Below are 20,072 nucleotides of genomic sequence, written 5' to 3' on the forward strand. Positions count from 1 at the left end.
TCGAACAAGGGTACTTTGCTACTTAAAAACAGTGAGCAAAATCGCATTTTGCTCATTTTGTCTCACTCAGCAAAATGCGATTTTGCTCACTGTTTTTAAGTAGCAAAGTACCCTTGTTCGAGCTGCTGAGGTGAAAAATAATAGGTAAGCCGTCCCCGCCCGTAACAAAGACTCAGGACTAAATACTTACCACAGTCTAATTTTAAACAGATTAAAATAATAACTCAAGTACTGGTTACATTCATAAAACGGGTTCAAAACTTCAAGGAGGGAACTGAACAATTAATATAATAAATTTAGATCGTAAAATGTTATACTTTAATTACTTGTAAACATACCTAATACAATAAGTTACAATAATGTCTTTTAGATACTGCAAGTTTGTAGCGTATTTCTCTACACTGTGGCTGTGGCATTGTTACATTTGTTACCTTTGCATGGAGTTTCAACTTTCATGGCGATGTTTTGGTGGGGGAGTGAGGTAGTGGCGGGGCGGGGCATAGTCTCGTCTCGTCTGACTCGTTCGCCTTGCGCAGCGCCGCGGGGCACCGAGTTCGAGTTTGTTCCATTGCTTCGCCGATTGCTGCCGCTGCCATTCAGTCAATTCAGTGCAAGTTTGGCAGTAGAGGTGAAATTGGCTCCATTGCCAATCTAATGGAACATCGTTCTTTTGAGCAAGTCCCGTCAGCTGTAGTGCTCAATCAACTAAACATTCGCGTGAAACGTGATAATTGTCGTAAACAACAAATTCTGCTCCTGCTATTATGTTGTTTAAACGGATCATTGAAGGAAAGTCGATGTTGAACGCTGAAACCACCAAGTCCAAGTCTCCGGAGAAATGTTCCAGAAGGCGGTCTGAATGCGATGGGTGTGGGGAACATTCCACGTAAGTCGAATGTATAATTTTACATTAGTTTTGAAATCATAGTGAGGTAAAGTAATGCCACGCAATGTATGTCAAATGGGATATAATAGTAAGTGGAAAGCTTCGCGATAAGACGGTAACGAAATCATAATATTATTATTGATTGTTATTGTTTACGTTTAGGCCCTAATCGTAATCAATCAATAATAATATTATGATGTCGTCCCCTAAACTTTAAGGGATAGTGATTTATTATTCGGTACACGGCGGGAAGAAGTTGATAACTCGAGATTCAAGAAATTAGAACTTTAAATTAAATTACATAAGGTTCAAGTTTCTTCCATTTTTTCCCGTTATCAACTTCCCGCCGTGTACGGTAATAGTAGGTATGTAATTTATCGTTTCTTGATTATAAATAGATTTGGGTAAATAAACAGTCATTTTAACTGTAGGTGTAAGTACTTACTAGGTATGTAGATATAAATCAATGAAAATAAATACAGTGGAATGTTGCAAAAATCAAACCACTTCACATGACATGTCATGAATGACATAACATAACAGTACAGCTGTTCAAAGACTTCAAAGTTCAAACATACTTCAAAGAATGAGTGAAAGTGTCATTCGTTCATTCGTTCCATTTTATTACATTATACAGTCGTGTACAAAAGTTTCGAAAATTACCATTGGGTTTTAGTGAAGGACCAAGATAAGAATTTATACTTAGTTTGCAGTTTTGCACTATTAGGTATGTCTATGGTTGATGCTTGGCACTATAAAGTAACACTTTCGGTTCAAGAGACATCCCGCTTTAAACCTAGTATGTAGTACGTATATATACTTGGTCAACCAGATCTTCACAGTAGAAAAAGGCGGCAAATTAGAAAAATGAAGGCGCGAAGGGATATCGTCCCATAGAAAATTTGAATTTCGCGCCTTTTTTACTGACAAGATTTGGTTGACCAGCTATACCTAATATACCTGGACACAAAAATTACAAAATGTCCTAGTCTTAATTCCTATATAATCGAAATCGGCGTCCAAAATCTTGTGTTCCATTTTTGTTTATTCTATCGTACGTACATGTCGCTAAATAATAACAAAACGCCGCGGACTGAACGCCTCCTGTGTGCGTTATAGTTAGGAGCTACCTACATTGCAAAGAACGCAGAACTCTGAACGCGGAACGCCGAACTCCAGACCGCTCTGTGGGCGCGCGCTCTTGTTATAGGATCACTCGAGCGTCCGTCTGTCTATCTGTCTGTTACAGCCTTTTGCTCCGAAACTACTGGACGCATTAAATTGAGATTTGGTACACATAAGTAAGTCTGTGACCCAAAGACGGACATGATGTAACGTAAATAAATTTTAAACATATGGGCCACTTTTGGGGGTTTTATTTAATGACCAGGGTTCCACATAATACCAAATTGTGGAATGTACCTATGTAATTATGTATGAAACCTTGGGAACGTGAGTCTGACTTGTACTTGGCCGTTTTTAGGGTTTCCTAGTCACCTAGAAACCCTTATAGTTTCGCCATGTCCGTCTATCCGCGGCTTTGCTCTATGATCGTTAGTGCTAGAAAGCTGCAATTTGGCATGGATACATAAATCATACATGGCGACAGAACGGTAAAATAAAAACTGCAAAAAAAATTGTAAGGGAAAGGTATGGTACCCACATACAATATGATTTTTTTGGACTGGCCTATATACTCTTGCTCATCTTTGCGCTTTTCTGGTTGCAATCGAAGGCTACATTTCCATCATAGCTAAGCTGCGCAATGTTTGCAACTACATATGTATGGTGGAAAACAGTTTTTTGCAAAAATGACGGTACGGTAGCCTTCCATTCCAAGTCACACAAATTATAACTCTTCTATCGATGCTCATTGTGGACAATGAAATGATCAGCTGTTTAAAGTATGATTGTACATTGATACAAGTATGATTTTAAACAGCGTATAGCTAAAAATACTGCTTGAAGGATGAAGGCCTACATTTGTTATTTCCCAAAGTTGACTCAGTACTTCCTATAAGGTAAATAAACACCGCGATAATTCTCTCATCAATAGCTCAAAGAAGTCAAAGAAATAACGTAAGTATAATAGAAAGTTCAATAACCTGAATAAAAAACAGGTTTTATACATTGGCAACAACACGCTAATACAAATACTCCAACGTATATCATGGTATAAAGATGTTCGATAGCATCATTTTCTTCAGACCATTTTGTCCAGAACCGCGGTTAAGTTTGTACTTCATCACACGACAGTTCGTTTCTTGGCGTTAGATATATGTATAACATAGTTATATAGGTACTATATTTGTTTAGTCTACGAAGGTACCTAAATTGTATCCTATTTGTTAATGATCTATCTAGAAACTTAATTAGACATAAATAACGGCCATGGCCCCTTAAACGTGGATAAACATTGATAGTATGTAGTTATCTTTTGGAGGTCCTTAATTCAATTCCGGAAAGAGGTATGTAAGTACTGAAAGATTCATTAAATACGTCCACTTTTTTACTTAAGAATATGTTATGATTATGTTACTTAATTAAGAATAATATTTGTGAATAGTAGTTATATTTAGGATCACAAGGTTATTCTTTAATCGTAGGCATGGTGCATTATTGAATGACATTTCATATTATTTATTATTCTCATTGTGGCCGAAGTCTGAGTATAATAATATAAAAAAAATAATGAGTAGGTACCTAAATGGTCAGTCATAATGTTCTTTGTTTTGTATGGAGATCCGTTACAGTTTCATTGTTGAAAAGACTTACGTAAACATAATATCCACATACACAATCTAGATATTACGTGGATACGGAACCCTTTAATATAGTTTATATACTATTCAGTTACCTAATCGGCCAGACAAATAGTGATGACGCCTATTAAGTGTGAACAAAGTCTGCTTCGCGTAAGAGGTTCCGGGGGCTTGTCCCTACATCATCGGAGGCTTGGCTCCTTGATAAGAGAAACAAAACGTAATAACACTAGATATCTTCTTCGGTCACCATAGGTCAGGCCGATACCCTTAGCCGTCACCCCTGATATCAGAATATCTTCTTATAAACTGTTTACCCACTTGTTTGCCAGTTTCACTTCGAACTTAACAGTTATCGTTAGAGGTTCATTAATGTTGGTCGTTAATTTGATCTGCCGGTTTGTAGCCATATTCTAGGTTTGATTGAAACTCATAAATAAGTTGTAATTAAAATGTGCGCATAAACATGATTAATGTTTCGATTGGTCAATGCTGCTAAAAGCTACTGTAGTTAATAACTATTTCCTTCGTATATTGCTTCATTAACCGAGGTTCTCTGTATTGTTTCAGTATTCTGGAAGAAATGGTCAAGGTGGTTATGCTGGGAGTTGTGCTGTGGGCGGGAGTAACGTTTGGGAGCCATGTCGCTCCCTACCCGCTTAACTTAATATTGAATTCTGGTAAGAAACACTCCTATTTAGATCAGAATTGCTGCTCAGATGTGGTTTTGGCATTTTCAAAGTTTTATTTATTTTCAGACAATCTTCACCCGCCTCCAATGTATGACTTCCCATTTCCAAGTGCAGAGATGTTAAAAAGGCTTCCACCTGTAACTGGAATCCAAACCAACAAGTCTATCAGTATTAGCAAATTTTCTGTTTCATTGTTGGAGAGGCTAGAACAGAATCTTAACGCTGCTGGGATCACTCCGAGAGCAGGATCACCAGGAAAGGGATTCATGATCCAAGGTCTCCCGTCTGACGACGCAATGTTTTATGAAAAGTCGTCTATGATTATCACAAAAGCGTCACAGAATCTGGTTGTAACTCGATGCACAAGGTTAGTCGGTAATATAAGGTTTTCCTCATTCGATTTACGCGTTAATTTGTTTGGTTTTAAAAGTAGTTTAAGTTGTTGTTTGTTTTAGTCTTTCTCAACAGTTAGGGTGACTGCCATAGTTATTGGCAAGTAGGTATATAGTAATTTGCCATTCTTAATAATGTTTCAATTGGCTTGTTTCTTTCAGATTTGTAACGAGTGGCCAATAACTATAGCAGTCACCCTAATTAGAATTTGGTAAAGCAAATGTTAATGCTTTGACTTTATAATAGACAGTGAATCATGAATATTTGTTTTTATTTTAGATACGGTTTGGCTAAGGATGAGTGTGCAAGTTATGTTAGTACTTTGAACTTGCGTGATAGTGAATACGGGCCGGAGTGTGCCGCGCTCGAAAAGCTGGCGTGCCGTTCTAACAAGTTATCATCACGTTATCGCTCCTTCGATGGCTCGTGTAATAATCCTGTGCGGTCTTCCTGGGGCCAATCACTAACTGGCTACAAGCGGCTCTTGCACCCAAGATATGCTGACGGCATCGAAGAGGTTAGTATAGAATCTCTCAAACTAGCCAGGATGTACCTACTACTTACCAACCTCTGATCAATGTAGTTAAAAACAATCTACCTATTCTAAATAACTTTTTTGGATTTCAGCCTCGCTCTTCTGCAAACAATAAGCCATTGCCGTCTGCCCGTTTAGTCAGCACAAAACTTACCAGTAACTTAGATCGACCTGATGACAAAAAGAGCATTGCCTTGCCCATTTGGAGTCAGTTCATTTACCAAGACTTGGTTCACATTCCCGTAAGGAAGACAAGTAAGTTTTATACGTATAAGCTATGTTACATTTCTTGTCCCTTTTAATTTTCAGTTTGATTAGATAGGTCTATATTTAGCTACGGGCAATCACCCTGGTTGCTTAACCTATTTTAAGTATACCTACGAGTTAGTTTTTATACGAATCTTGTAATGAATACGATGATCTTGTGTAGGACTTATTCTATTTTTAATCACATAAATAGGTACGAGGGTAATTTGAGAAGTAACTTGTTTCGCCTACGTATAGATGGCGTTGGCGTCAACTCTGTATGTATTGATTTAGTTTAGTAATTAAACATATTTAATATGTGGCGTAATGTCATTTTTGGCAGGAATTTGACATTTGACAGTAGTTCAAACAAAACTGGTCTGAGTTACGCGGGAAAATGGAGAAAATTGGAATTCGTGGAGTTTTTCAGTTCTTTTTTTGGAAGGCAAAACTGTGAAACAAATCCATAAAAGGATTTTACCTACGTTGGGTAGTTCGTGTCCTTCCTAGGGAACGATTTGACTTTGCGTAAATGAATTTAAGCGAGGCAGGACATGCATTAAAGATGCACCTCGCCCTGGAGTCCCGAAAACAGCACTTTTACCCGAAATCATCGATAAAATCCATGATTTAGTTTTAGCCGACCGAAGATTGAAAATACGCGAATTAGCTGAAGCCACAAACATCTCTTCTGAGCGGGTGCATTTTATTTTACACGACGATTTGCACAAGAAAAAGCTTTGTGTAAGGTAAGTGCCGCGATTACTGACTCCAGAACAAATGCGTATTCGCATGTGAACATCTGATGAAGATTTGCAGGTGTTTAAAAAAAATCCAACAGATTTTATTCGCCGTTTTGTTACTATGGATGGAACCTGGATCCATCACTACATCCCGGAGACGAAACATCTGTCGAAACAATGGGCTGGTCATGGTGAGCCAACTCCAAAGAAAGCCATATGCATTCCGTCTGCTGGAAAGGTGATGGCGTCTGTGTTTTGGGACGCAAAGGGATACTTTTAATTGCCTACCTGGCCAAGGGAAAAACTATAACTGGAGCATACTACACATCACTTTTGGATCAGTTACAGGCGGCAATAGCTGAAAAACGTCCAGGTTTGGCAAAAAATAATGTGATTTTTCACCATGACTACGCTCCGGTGCATTCAAGTCGTGTCGCTGCACAAAAATTGTCGGAGTTACGATTGGAACTTCTTCCACACCCTACTTATTCACCAGATTTGGCTTCGTCGGACTATCACCTCTTCCCGAAACTGAAAACATTTCTCTTAGGGCGAAATTTTAAGTCCGATGAGGAGGTCAATGCGTATTTCGAGGCCCTTGAAGAAACGCACTTCCGTGAAGGCATAGAGAAGTTGCAGACTCGTTGGGACAAGTGCGTAGAACTTCGGAGGGATTACGTAGAGAAATAAAATAAAACCATTTGCAATATTATTATTTTTTGATATGAAACCAGGTTACTTCTCAAACAACCCTCGTATGTAAATGAAAAAAAGACTTAAATTTTCTATTATTTAATTCTTTTATGATTTTATACGTTAGACATTAATTATTTTTTAATATATGTAATGGGTACCTAAACAAATATTGTTTCTAGTCCATACCCATCAGGCGATCCGCTGCTGTGACAATGATGGCTCAGCGCTATCACCTCGCTACCTTCATCCGAGCTGCATGCCTATATCTGTACCTTTTGAGGATTTCTTCTACAAAAAGGAATATCAAACCTGCATGGAGTATACCCGATCGGCCACAACCTACAGAGGAGACTGCAGTTTTGGTGCTTCAGAACAGGTTAGTTGCATTACATAGATTACGTACATTAATAATAAATAGTAACTCACATTTGGATTGGAGTATACAATATCAATGGCCTTTTTCATATATATAACTCCAACTCTCAAAATAAACCATTTATTTAAATGACTAAGGTCGTAACAAAAATGTGGGTATTTTTAGGCATCGGATGATCGGATTTTTTATCGCACGGTAAGACGTTTGTGAGTTATGGAGTCGCCATTAACCCTTCGTATGTCTAAGCACTGTTCAGTGCGCATGAATTTAAATCCATTGTTTAATTACAATAGGTTTAAATTTATTCGCACTGATCAGTGCTTAGACATACGAAGGGTTAACATTCAACTTGTTTTCGTATTCATACTCATTCATGTATTTTATTCGTGATTTAATTTTATAATGAAGGACAAGAAAGAATATTTACGGTTTTCAATATTCTAATTAGTTAATTATTCTTATTTGTAATATTTATATACAAAGGCAAAAATTAAAGGATTGTTATTAAACTCGTCAACGTTCTTGTCCTTGAATTAAAATTAAATGCACTAATTAAATAGGTAAATGTATGAGTAGTTAAATTTTATTGTTAATGTCGTATCCATAGCTCGCTAACGTGTTACCGTGCAATAAAAACTCCGATGCCAAATTATATAAGTTTTCTTAAAACGTCTTTGAATGGTATGTTTTATTAATAAAGAGTGTGGCAGTTCAATTCATTGTGTTAAAAAAAATCTCGGGAAATTACTCAACACCGCGTTCTTGATCGGTAAGGCGGTTATCACACTGGATGTGATTCGCACGTCGCTCCGATGATTGAGCGAGACAACGCTATGCGCGTACGTATTATAGCGACATCTCGCTCGCACAACGGAGCGGCGTGCGAATCGGATCCAGTGCGATAACCGGCTAATGTCGGCAACTCGGCAAACATAATTAACCCCAATACATTTTATAATATTTGGTCTCTTCCATTGGCTTGATTAAGAACTTCATCAAAAATTTATTGATGTTCAAAGTACAATTATACTTCTTTATTATTATGCTTTATACTTGTCAGTTAACATTATTATATGTATATTAGATAGGTACCTACTTTAGGTTAGTACTTTTAACATTGTTTGTTTTATCCCACATTGAGAAGCCATTCCGAAGTTCCAAGAAAAGTAGTCTATGAAATTAAATTATGACATGTCTCAGTCTCTGTATCTATCGGTTCAAAATATGAAATTGATAATTAATTCCTTTATTTATAGTAATAAATGTCTATAACTCTATATAGGTAGATAGCTAGGTATTTACACGAGGTCAGTTTATCATTATATCTACGTAGGTATTTGTCGTTCAATTGTATAAACGTTGGAATTGGAAGCGTCGTAGGTACCTATTTGCTACTTGCATAATAGCGGGTGCAATCCATGCAACTCGAGCTCAAGGTAAAACTGAATACGTAAACAAGCAAACTAGACTGCTTAACAATAACAGGTTAATTTGAACCTTATTGAAGTAATTAAACAAAATTGGTTTTAATTTTTTAAAGACTTGAATCGCTGACTGTACTAACCTTGTTACAGTTTCGTTCAGTTCAGCACTGAATGACATTACCAGTTCAGTTCATTCACCTACTTTTGAGATCTTCGTTTGAATTAGTTTAATTATTCGGTAAAAAAAATGTTAGCTTGAAATAAATTCACAATTGAATGAGAGTAGTAGTAACGCATTACTTTTATTGCAATTCCTATACAGTGTTTGGGAAATGTCCTTCTCTAATCTCTATATCTATTCTGCCCACGTTTTTACGGAGATAGGTGTGATTTGTAGACCGCCGTGGCTTATCACTATCAAGCTAAATCATAATCATTATTAGTTTTGATAAAGAAGTACTCATATTATGTAGTACTGATATTATGAAAACATCGGAAATTTCCGCGATGCAATAGGTGTATTTTTTTTTTGGTTATCACAATGACCTTGTTGTTGAACAGTCATTCATTTGTGGTTGATAGGTTTGTTTATGCCAGAGCTCTTTATGCATTCAAGTCCGTCCAAGCTAACTTTGCACCGATTTGAATAGAACAATGTGAGGGAGTGTCATTATAAACGTCATAGGTATTACTTTCATAAAAAATTAACATTCATAACATTGTCTCACTGCCATCATTGCCATTGCAAATGCCATGCAGAGTTTTCTTATGGCTCCTCTACACGATGGGCCAACGCCGGCCACTCCAAGGGACGCAGCCATGCGGTAGAATGAGATAGCAATATCATTTGCTCCCTCTAACGCATAAATGCGTCCCTTGGAGTGGCCGGCGTTGGCCCATCGTGTAGAGGAGCCATTAGTCCGAGTCTACCTTACATTTCCTGTAAAAAAAAACCGGCCAAGTGCGAGTCGGACTCGCGCACGAAGGGTTCCGCACCATCAACAACACATAGAGCAAAACAAGCAAAAAAACGGTCACCCATCCAAGTACTGACCCCGCCCGACGTTGGTTTAACTTCGATCAAAAATCACGTTTGTTGTATGGGAGCCCCACTTAAATCTTTATTTTATTCTGTTTTTAGTATTTGTTGTTATAGCGGCAACAGAAATACATCATCTGTGAAAATTTCAACTGTCTAGCTATCACGGTTCGTGAGATACAGCCTGGTGACAGACGGACGGACAGCGGAGTCTTAGTAATAGGGTCCCGTTTTTACCCTTTGGGTACGGAACCCTAAAAATGTAACGAGACAGAACATAATTATTATCAATACGATGAATTATGAAATGGCTGACATATGTATAACATAAATTAAATAACATAGGCAATTAGGCATGTACACCACCATAGTTTAGTTAGATTTTTAACTGAAATAGGTTCGACAGACTTTAATGAATAAAGTTTAGTTTTTTCTGGAGACAATTTAAATCAAACTCATGGTTAATATTATAATATTATGATGTTAATGTATATCTACGTCACTCTTATATAAAAGTATTACGAAGTATTGTAGTTTGTCAAAGGACTGTCTCATTTCAAACATAGACAGAGAGAATCATACCATCTCTGTCTTACACTAGTACCAGCACCCAAAAGAAAAGAAAGAGTATAGTTTTTTTTTGTTTTTATTTACTGACAAATTGGTTTGACCAACCATAATTCGCAGATGAACCAAGCGACGCATTTCATGGACGGCTCCCAGCTGTACGGCACGAACGGCCGCGAGGCGGCGGCGCTCCGTGAGAAGGAGGGGGGGCTGCTGAAGACTTCGGGCCCTGGTGCCAACCTGCCGCCGTTGTCTGCTGACCCTACTGCGCAGTGTCTCGTGCCCGGCCGTGGCGATACCTGCTTTAAAGCTGGTGAGTCGGTTTAACTCATTTTAAGTTGAATAGGTCTACGTAAAGCAGGCCACTGACGAGCCTTCCAAATGGATGCCGTTACGCCGTTATAATGGGTTCATACAAATGGACGGCCTCCAATTATTTAGTACACTGACGATCGATAAATTTCATACGTCCATACTTCGTACCATAATTCGTTGTCGTGTCGTTACTTGGTGGCAGCGCCATGCAGACTGAATAAAAATGGACGTAGTTTTGCACATTCACGGAGCCTTTGAAGTGCGTCCAGATGGCGTAGCGCACGTTTGGTGTACGTTTCTTGCATTGACGGTCAGTCCAAAGTCGCCACGCCGATACGTCCAAATGGAGTGGCGTGCTGGATTTCAATCCAAATGGAAATCCACGATTAGGATGCCGTTTAAAAAACATTGTACGTTTTTGACATTCACGGACCGATTTTGGAGTGCAGCCACGCTATTTGGACTGTTGGAAGGCTCGTCAGTGGCCACCTTGTTGGATTGGTCTGTTGACCTGATCCTACTGCCCAGAACCTGGTAGCTCGCGGGCAAAGAAACTTGTTCTAAAGGAAGTCCGCAAAATGTTTGCTAACGTTATCGGTATTCATTACTTAGTATTTTATTTAGTACTCTCATATTACACTCTAGTATATCAACCAAAAGTTATTATGTAAGTAATTAAAGATAGGTGTTGATGTTGTATGATCCACTGATTAAATTATTGAAATAATATCTAATAAAGACCAATTGTCATTATCTGGTTGAAGGCTACTGGTGGTAGTTAAAACCATGTTAACAACCGCTTCTCGAAACGCAAAAATGGTTCTCATTATCTCTGGATATTAACATTTTTACATAATTTGAAATATTAACCATAGATTATTAATTACCTATTATAAAACTTGGAATGTATTAACAAAAGGCGTTGTCCAGGTGACATCCGCGTGAACATGCACCCATGGCTGACGAGTATGTACGCGCTGTGGGTGCGCGAGCACAACCGCGTGGCGCGCGCGCTGGCGGCGCTCAACCCGGCCTGGAGCTCCGACCGCCTGTTCCACGAGGCGCGCCGCATCGTGGTCGCGGAGATGCAGCACATCACCTACGCTCACTGGCTACCCGCCCTTATTGGTAACTACTATTACTGGTACTACAAATAGTCCCAACACTCATCGTAGTCCCGTGCAAAACAACTGGTCGCGTTCAACCCGGCCCGGAGCTCCGACCGCATGTTCCACGAGACTCGCCGCATGCCAATAATTCTTAAGTGGTAACTAAAGTCTGTCAAGCCATTTCCGTTAATAGAAAAAGCGGAAAATTTAAAAATAGTCCCAAAGAAGATTTTAATTTCGCGCCTTTTTCAATGAAAAAATTGTTTGACCGGCTATACCATAAATACATAACTAGCATCCCACATCGTACTCGCAGAAGTATATCACTTTAAAATACGTTTACAGGATCAGCGGAAGTAGTGGTTCAGCGAAAAAATATGAATCTTGTCGTTCGATAACAGTTGTTATGTTACCCTTGTGTATCCTGTTTAAGGTGCAGCTCTTCAGCCTCTGCAGATTTTGCAGGTTTTATATCTCTTTGACTTCGTTGCCTCAACATTTATCGGTCCGTTTTTGTTGTCCCTTTAGCCCGACCACTCGTCGACCATTTGAGTCATCTAATTTCCATAATATGCGTCAAGTAGGTACCTAATCAATGTACTTAAATTCACATAGTTTAACTAATTCAACAATTTTTCATCAGGTAAAGCATTCGACGAGTTGTACGAGAGCTACGACACGGGCTACAACTCCGACGTGAACCCCACCGTGAGCAACTCGTTCGCCACGGCCGCCTTCCACTTCGTGCACACCATGCTCGACCAGGACATCGAGCTGGTTGACACCAACGAGGACCTCTCGTCACACCGCCTCAAGGACACCTTCTTCAAGCCCACCATCGTGCCCGGCAATCTGGAGAAGATCCTGAAGGGCATGGCCGCGCAGAAGAGCCAGGGGATGGACTTGAACTACGATGATGATGTGAGTTGATTATCTCACTATTGTAGCTACTACCAGCTTTTTATTATAATCATTTAAAACTACATACTTAGAATAGGCTATATGACTAATTTTTTTTTATGGTATCAATCGATCGGGTTTGATTTTAGGATCAAATGTCTATATGGGACCCATTGCATTAAAGTAACACAAAAGTCAGAAATTGTAGTCAAAGTCCGACAGTCGCACTTCACTCGCGAAACGCCCTATACAAAACGGCCAGAGGCCGTGACGTCATCGCCCATCTTGTAGTATGGACAAAACAAGAAAATTGCGTTTTTGTCGGTGAAATATTGCGTTTATGTATATAGTTGCTATACAATATTTTTTTGGATGAAATGTAAGGAATCGAATGGTACCCTTACTTTTATCGTTTTTGGAAGTTAAAAAAAACTTAAATTTTGAAACTTTCAGGTTCTGTAATTTTGTAATTTTTCAATATTTTATTTTAATATCCACATTATTGTGATAAATTGCTCGTTTGCTATCTATTTTACTAGATTTTGTTATAAAATTCAACATGTGTCATCATCCCTATTAAGTTACCAATATAACACTGAATCTGACCGATTTGTCCATTTACCTATGCATTAACGGAAAGCACAATATGTCTTTAAAAATTGCCTACTAGAGTTAGACCAAGAAAAGTCTGCAGCGATTTTGATAGCCCACGCAGTGCAAGTGTTATTTACCGGTCATAAATTCATAGAAGTTTGACGTTTAAAATGACACTTGCACTGCGTGGGCTATCAAAATCGCTGCAGACTTTTCTCGGTCTGACTCTAGTAAACACCTACATACTTAGTATAAAACTGACAAACGACAACGTGTTTAAAGTAAAATGAATGAGTAAGCTGTTGTCTACTTTTCCGTGTGGTCTGCAACCTTGGCAGTCACGCTGTTTACTCGTGACGTTGACACATGTTCGCGTCGATATACGATTTCTGTCATTATTATTTTATTTTATTTTATTTTATTTTATTTATTTATAAATACGTTTACACAACATTACAGATAAACCAATACGTATACGTCACATACGTACGTATTATATTCCTTTGAATCAGTGAACGGGTAGCTTTGAATTATCTTTGTCTATCTTGGTTTTAAGAACATATTGATGAACCTACCTACCGATGTTTTCATGCTCATCAATATTTAGTTCTAATCGCCATCAGATAACTAGATGTACCTATACCGGGGTTGACTTAAAGTCTTGATAATTGGTGTTAAGACCTTGCCCGCTCCGATATATTTGATAGCGACTGTAGTACATTAAGAATCAAAATATTTAATAAAATAATTTGATTTGTTCTCAAAGTTGTGTAAGGGAAAAATATTTGTTTCTTATGCGCTAATAAGAATGACCAATTATTTACAATTCTAAATACAATAGTGATGTCATGTTTAGTGAACTGATTGTAGAGTGGTTTTATGAATACCTCCGTAATTTACTGCACGCCTCCATTGATATCACATTGATATCTATTGTTATTCATTTCTATTAAATGTTTACGATTTATATTCTTTATTAAACATGCCTACGGGCACATACGAGGATGTAACTAAATAGTTTGACTACTTAGTATCATTTTGTCAACGTTCAATTTGATGATGTTTATTGAACTTGAAACTTTTGGTAGGTAATGCAACGAATCATCAGTTTTACTGGAATTTACAATTCAATTTACCTCAGCGCGTAATTAAAATAATTTGTCACGAAAATGGAAACGGCACGTTGAACAGAATCACTTACGTTAACGAAACAAAATGTGCGTTCGGGTTTTTCACGAAAGCGTATCAATTCCTATGCCCTTATATGGTTGACGTTCATTTGACATTGTAACATCATCACCTGTATAACAACATGAGTGCAGTCATAGAGAAATAAAGACAAGAGTGCTCACTCCATACATCAGTTCAGACTATTAATTTCAGTGTCTACATCTAGCATCGAGTAGCGGAACTATCAGTACTGCTACTTGACAATAGATGTAGCACCGACCGGAAAGTCTTATCTCAACAGCATAAGACTTTCCTGTCGGTGCTTCATCTATTGTCAAGTAGCAGTACTGATAGTTCCGCTACTCGATGCTAGATGCTAATAGTCTTTTTGGTACTAAAACTGATGTATGGAGTGAGCACTCTATGTATTTTTTTCTCTATGGTGCAGTAATAGTTGAATACTTGTGCAGGTGCGACACGGCTGGCTGGGCGGGCTGGACGCGCTGGCGCTGGACGTGCAGCGCGGCCGCGACCACGGGCTGCCAGGCTACGCGGGCTACCGCGCGCTCTGCGGCCTGCCGCCCGCCACCACCTTTCACCACTTCACCGATCTCATCCCGCAGGAGGTCAGTCTTACTTACTTTTATTCATATAATAAGTTTTTGGTAAAAATTTAATTTTTGGTACAAGCTTTTATCGCTGACTGTACTGTCGACAGACAACTAATACTCATCGAGACAATTCTAAAAACCCCTGACACAATTAGGTTGCGTTGTTTCATCACAGAGTTCCTATGGCCACCTCCTGTCTCCATCATCAGATCAGTTCGACAGTACCATATTATTGTATTGTCATCAGAACTACATACAGCTGCCAATTTTCATGACGCTACGATCCTTGGAAGTTACATACAGGTCGAGAGTTCCTATGGTCACCTCCTGTCTCCATCATCAGATCAGTTCGACAGTACCATATTATTGTATTGTCATCAGAACTACATACAGCTGCCAATTTTCATGACGCTACGATCCTTGGAAGATGGTTAAATTAGTTACCTTAGATTCCATTACATAGTTACAGGTCGACCTAATAAAAGCTTGTTAAAAACCAGCTTATATCCTATAAATTCTAATGTATACGGGTGATATAATAATGACTACGTGTTGGCAGGTGGTTGACAAGCTAATGGAAGTGTACGAGCACCCCGGCGACGTGGATTTGGTCGTGGGCGCCATGGCCGAAACTCCTCTGCCCGGCTCTTCCTTCGGACCAACCTTCACGTGCCTTATCAGTAAGTTTTTTTATATAAGCAAGAGGGCACGGCAGTGAGACGTACCATCACGTATCGCGATTGTTGATCCATTTGGGGTCCTAGTTAAATTGGTCGCTTAATACTTACTCCATGAAATGTCCAATTTAGCTAGAACCCTAAGTAAATGGCTCAAAAACCACGGTGTGTGACAGTGCACTTGAGCAGTGTCTGCAATAAGAGGGAATAACAATATGAGACGAGTTAGCGATATACGCCATAACCAGCCGACATAATGCCAGTCCGTGAGTCTTGCGTGTTTTCTTTTTTAGATGTCCAATAAAGTTGTTGAAAAAAGAGTTGAGGAAATGCCTAATTTATGATTAAAAAATAAAATACTGCAATAAAATACACATTTTATGTGTCTGTCTGCGCTCTAATCCCGCCCGTGAGCAATATACTATTATCAAAATAATTAATAATAATATAAATCCTCAAAATAGGTACACAGTGCATGTCGATGATAATTTTTACTATAATTTTACTATAGTGATTATACTGAGGCGCCACATTGATATGTTAAAAAATAAATAAATTCGATTTGCAAGCAAGCTAACTGAGTCTGTAACTTTTCTCTTTCTTGGAAGTTGTATTAGGGACTCTTTGGCTCTAAAGAACAAAATAAAGTTGTTCAGAATGAACAAGATTCTTGTTGTAAATTTTTATTTTCTCCAAATAGGTACTTATATCAATTATGGATCAATTATGGATTCGATTTAAATAAATAATTGAATTAATTGAATTGAATATATTTACTCATTTAAAAGTTTTGAAACCGGTTCTCATAATGCTAAGGTCATTAAGGTAGACTAATTCATAAAAATAACTAATTGTGGCGTGAAAGCAACATAGTCACCTTGAAAATTGTTCAGGTTAACTGACTTTATAATATATGGTTATCGCGAAACAATGGCATTGTGTGATTTGTGTACAACAAAACCCTTTATTGTTTGCGCGGCGACAAAACACAGCTTAAATGGAAGGCAGTGTTTTAATGGAACAATTACATACAATGCTGGTATGTTTGAGCTGGCTGTTCAAATGTTTGTCGTTTGTTGTAAAATATTTGTATTACTTATAACATCTGGACAATGTACAGCAAGTTCAGCACAATAATCAAGTTCGTGGTAGCCTACTTTCAAAATTTTAGCTTCTGCCTCTTGCTACCTAATAAACTTTATTATACCCCCTAAACATTCGGGCCTACTGCAATCCTATAAGTTATATTTTTCTACAATGTCTATGTCTGCCCTTAACCCTTCATTGGCAACGGGACAGAGGAGGCACATTACCTTTGATCGTCTTTATGTGTATATTTTTCTGTAACAGAATCATTGGAACTTTTTAATTTTGTCTTCCTTTAGGAAGTCTTTAATAGGGATGATGACACGTGTTGAATTTTATAACAAAATCTAGTAAAATAGATAGCAAACGAGCAATTTATCACAATAATGTGGATATTAAAATAAAATATTGAAAAATTACAAAATTACAGGAGTTTCAAAATTTAAGTTTTTTTTAACTTCCAAAAACGATAAAGTAAGGGTACCATTCGATTCCTTACATTTCATCCAAAAAAATATTGTATAGCAACTATATACATAAACGCAATATTTCACCGACAAAAACGCAATTTTCTTGTTTTGTCCATACTATAAGATGGGCGATGACGTCACGGCCTCTGGCCGTTTTGTATAGGGCGTTTCGCGAGTGAAGTGCGACTGTCGGACTTTGACTACAATTTCTGACTTTTGTGTTACTTTAATGCAATGGGTCCCATATAGACATTTGATCCTAAAAACAAACCCGATCGATTGATACCATAAAAAAAAAATTAGTCATGTAGCCTATTACTGTTAAAGTGACGCATCCTTAACGCTATCGTTTATATTTTACAGAGGAGCAACTGTGGCGCACCCGTTACGGCGATCGCTACTTCTACTCGCACACCGATGAGGCCGGCAGTTTCAGCAAGCGGCAGCTGGCGGAGCTGAGGCGCGCCTCGCTGGCCCGGCTGCTGTGCGACAACGGGGGCCTTACCGCCGTGCAGAGGGACGTCTTCCAGACTAGCTCCCCCAGGTAAACGCTAATAAAAACAACAACCTTTGATTTATTTGAAGGACTGAATATTTTTTAATTTTTAACAAGCAGAAACGTCTGCGATCGATGCTATTAACCCGTGGAGCGCCCCAGAATTACCGTAGTATGGAACTCCTATACTAGTTACCGGCACACGTGTCTTGGTAGGGCGCTCCACGTGTTAAGCTTAGAATAAATTTAAAAGTGGAAATAACTGTCTTGGGTGAGACTTGAACTCACGGCCTCTGGATCGATACTCCAGCGCTCTGCCATCTGAGCCACCAAGACCTCATCCATAGCCAGCAAATCTTTCCACCATATGGGTCAAGGGGACCCGAGCGACATCTACCGTAAGAGCGTTACACTTCTTGAACGGCTACCGGAGTTCCAAGTCATATTGGAAATTCACCAGTTACGATGCGCTACCCATACTATTGACTGAACTGAATATTTATTGGACTGAATATTCTTGATAAGATTTTATGCTATAGAAAGCAACCAGTTGCCCAAGAGTTGTCCCGATTGCATTCCCCTTCATACCACCACCGAAACGTGTGTCCTATAAATTATAATGTAACCTATTTAAGCGTAGGAGTACCTACATATTTTAATTTCACAATCATTTGATCATTATTAACCTCTCGTGTGCCGTGATTATTTTTTTCTAATATTTTACTCGTACGCGGATCCGCGCTCCGGCATACGACGGCTTAATTGTTTGTTATTTCACGGATCCGTCCCACCAAAACACGGTAAAGTTGCAAAACACTGATTCAAATTGAAGACCATTATTAATAACGTTGGTTTTATTTTCAGCAACCCTAAAGTTCCTTGCGACGAGATCAAGAAGGTGAACCTGGAGGCTTGGCAGGAGGCTGGGCAGCCGGACCTGCTGTCGCGCACCACCAAGTGGCTCAGGACGCGCGTGGCCGACCGCGCGCACTAGCTGCACGAGGCCGATGACGTCACGAGGGGCTTGTAGTTAGAGATGCCCCGAATAGTGGTTTTGGCCGAATACCGAATACCGAATATTCGGCCCCTCTCTCGGCCTAATACCGAATATTCGGCGACCGAATATTCGGCATGACATGCGAACATTTTGAGTTACAATTATTATGAAAAGAAGGTCAACGTTAGATGACTTGGAGGATATAATCAAACGGAGACGCCATGTCTGTAATTTTCTGTACAAAACAGTCTGCCGATTTTTGCGGGGGAGGGGAACGTCAAATGTATGCGTAACGTAAAAATAGCCATGTCAGATAAACGTCAGTCCATACATTGTGTATGACCGTTGGCCGCCTATTTTCGACAGAGGGGAAAGCCTGTTAATGGCTACTCCGTTTAGTTGTATCCTCCAAGTTAGATGACGTTAGCTAAGATATATTTTTGTTGAACAGCATTAATGAATAGAGTCAAACAAAACAGGCTCATGATAAAAATACAATGTTTTAAAATCAACAAATGCTCAAAAAAGGGTCTTCGTATTTAACAACTTTCCAAGAACACATTCTAAATATACCTACATAGTTTTTAGTTATTTTTATCGTGCAATTTTTCTTTTTAAGTAGCTGCAACCGATATTCAGTATTCGGCCGAATAGTAGGCAACATTCGGCCGAATACCGAATATTCGGCAAAGTGGCCGAATACCGAATAGTTGCCGAATATTCGTGGCATCTCTACTTGTAGTACTTAACGTATCGAGAATCAAGTCTATGCGCAACTGCGCAACCCACAAATGAAGAGAGTCTGTTGACAAACATCGTTGGTTATCATGTTATCAAAGTTCTCAATTCGTCACGTCGTCCTTTGTGCCCATGCGATGCCTATTTATTAGTATTTACGTAACGTGTCTGCCTTAAACAGTTATTTTATAATTTAATTATCTTGGGTTGTTTTATAGTCATACAATTTTCGTGTCGTAGATATCTAAGCGTAAAAAATGTATCATAATTAGGCTAAAATTAAATTACGAGATATTTTAATGTTTTGAAAGTGAGTATAGTCCAAATTTTGTTTCAAATCGCAGTAAGGAAAGTTCCAGTAGAGACATACAGTATTTGTGCATACATTACCTGTCTAGGAACAAGTCAGTGCCAGGTCCTACCCCTAGTGCAGCGGCTGTGATAGTCGCGGGCCGCGGTTGCCCGCCGACGAGTGGCTTCCTACATTAGACCCATATGTTAAAAGGTCTAGGAAGCCGTTTAAAATTGTCAAAAACCTATTTAGTTTCTA

General features: G+C 38.8%; 1 protein-coding gene and 1 non-coding gene across 3 annotated transcripts; one reads left to right on the plus strand and one right to left on the minus strand.

The window, feature by feature from the left end:
* Positions 1 to 560: 560 nt before the first annotated feature.
* Positions 561 to 18,810, plus strand: LOC134657388 (peroxidase-like). 2 transcript variants are annotated; one of them, XM_063512934.1, is made up of 13 exons: positions 561 to 886; positions 4,219 to 4,328; positions 4,407 to 4,707; positions 5,013 to 5,250; positions 5,361 to 5,523; positions 7,133 to 7,329; positions 10,480 to 10,672; positions 11,605 to 11,802; positions 12,427 to 12,704; positions 14,918 to 15,073; positions 15,618 to 15,738; positions 17,655 to 17,835; positions 18,652 to 18,810. In XM_063512934.1, the coding sequence occupies exons 1-13, from the start codon at positions 765 to 767 to the stop codon at positions 18,779 to 18,781; spliced, it is 2,388 nt and encodes a 795-aa protein (XP_063369004.1). In that variant the 5' UTR covers positions 561 to 764; the 3' UTR covers positions 18,782 to 18,810. The 2 variants fall into 2 exon arrangements, with proteins under 2 accessions (XP_063369004.1, XP_063369012.1); XM_063512942.1 differs by lacking the exon at positions 561 to 886 and adding an exon at positions 4,006 to 4,046.
* On the minus strand, positions 18,051 to 18,123 carry Trnad-auc (transfer RNA aspartic acid (anticodon AUC)). The gene has a single exon. It is a non-coding gene; the product is annotated as a tRNA-Asp (tRNA).
* Positions 18,811 to 20,072: the final 1,262 nt, after the last annotated feature.

This window comes from Cydia amplana, chromosome 2 (genome assembly GCF_948474715.1).
Source record: "Cydia amplana chromosome 2, ilCydAmpl1.1, whole genome shotgun sequence".
NCBI classification, from domain to species: domain Eukaryota; kingdom Metazoa; phylum Arthropoda; class Insecta; order Lepidoptera; family Tortricidae; genus Cydia; species Cydia amplana.

Coding starts and splice junctions, on each gene's coding strand:
- LOC134657388 (XM_063512934.1), top strand. CDS start 765: ATGTTGTTTAAACGGATCATTGAAGGAAAGTCGATGTTGAACGCTGAA. Junction 5,251..5,360: donor ATGCTGACGGCATCGAAGAG/GTTAGTATAGAA, acceptor TTTGGATTTCAG/CCTCGCTCTTCTGCAAACAA. Junction 15,739..17,654: donor AACCTTCACGTGCCTTATCA/GTAAGTTTTTTT, acceptor TATATTTTACAG/AGGAGCAACTGTGGCGCACC.